The 1,414-nt window shown below is 30.6% G+C and overlaps 1 protein-coding gene across 1 annotated transcript; it reads right to left on the minus strand.

The window, feature by feature from the left end:
• Nucleotides 1–637, minus strand: LOAG_14806 (hypothetical protein; the record flags this gene model as incomplete). The annotated part of the gene is made up of 3 exons (XM_020448859.1): nucleotides 1–41; nucleotides 238–373; nucleotides 550–637. Coding segments are annotated over 3 exons (265 nt in total), but the record flags the coding sequence as incomplete, so codon positions are not given.
• Between the last annotated feature and the right edge of the window lie 777 nt (nucleotides 638–1,414).

A 1,414-nucleotide genomic window follows, 5' to 3' on the forward strand; every position in this document is an offset into this window, starting at 1 on the left:
TCAACTCGTAGTTTGCACATTCACACATTGCAGGGATTTTCCTGTAAGATGATATAAACGAATGATCCATTATTATTATTACTAATCAATTCATTGGAATTCAATCATAAACTAATTGCAATTTGTCCTATCTCCTTTAGTAATTAGTAACAGAATTGACGCAATTTGACGGATATGATTTCGACTTTAAGGAATATTTGTAGCGTAATAATATATGAGTAAAAGATAATTGCTAACGCCATATTTTTTAAATCTTCGTCGGATAAGCCAGCAGCAATTTTATCTCCCACTTCTCTACAAGTGAAAGCTTTCTTTAATAGATTGTTAAGATACTGAATTTCATTTTCGTTGTACGTTCGGTCATCTATTTCTCCTGAATTTCAATTAAATTCTTTTTGAACTTCTTGCCTTTCAGATATTTAAGCAGCAAATGCATCATGCAGTGAAATTCATTTCAGTTCCCTGATTATGGATAGGGTATCACACTGACTAAAATATAATTTCAAAAATTTCATTTAAAGTTAAAATTAAAAAATTCAGAAAGTCTACCTGTATTAAATGATACTATACGGCCCACAACGAATATAAAGATAACAAGGCATTTAAAATCCATCGCTATTGTAAGGAACCAAGGCATTTAAAATCCAAGCTGCAAATTACAAATGTATTCAATGATTTCGATAGTAGCCTGCACGACCTTGCCGAATTATTTTATAATTATCAGGTAATTCCGATTTCTTAGAAGTTTATTTAAATGGACCCAATCATTTTGGATTTGTGATTAATCTGCTTGCTAAAATATGCAATTTTCTACGAATTATTCTTTCATAAGAGAAGTTTTTATATTTGGCCAGTTTATTGCATGATTTCTTTTGATGAGCAACAGTAAATGATTGGTAGGTAATACAAGTAAGAGTCAGGCCTAAATTCATTGTGGTTCAGTGTGAAACAATCAAAATAAATTCTGTCATTCGTGTTTTAGCCATGATGAATAGTCAAAACTATAAAATGAGACAAATTTATCGAAACGAATTTGAGGGGACAGTTTGTAATAACAAACAAGCTGGTTGTGAATTCTGAACAAAAAGATGAGCCTTTTATGTTGAACATAATTTCAATCAAAAATCAAAAAAATTATTGCATTCACAAAAATCGAAATTAATCTCAGTTGTCTCTTTTGTACTGAATAGCATGCACTGTGAAATATAAATTGTCCAGATGATTTATGCAAAAAAGTAATACTGTTACAAACATGTTTTCATAGAAATTGGAATCAACAGAATATTTCCTGTCACGTGAAAGCCTCTGGATGAATTGTATAAATTCGTATTTTTGTCAGAAATATGAAACCTCACAGATCAAAATGAATCATCGACTATTGTCGTTTTTTTCATTTAAGAGCAAACAACGGTCG

The sequence above is a fragment of the Loa loa genome (genome assembly GCF_000183805.2).
Source record: "Loa loa unplaced genomic scaffold supercont3.1292, whole genome shotgun sequence".
Lineage (NCBI taxonomy): Eukaryota > Metazoa > Nematoda > Chromadorea > Rhabditida > Onchocercidae > Loa > Loa loa.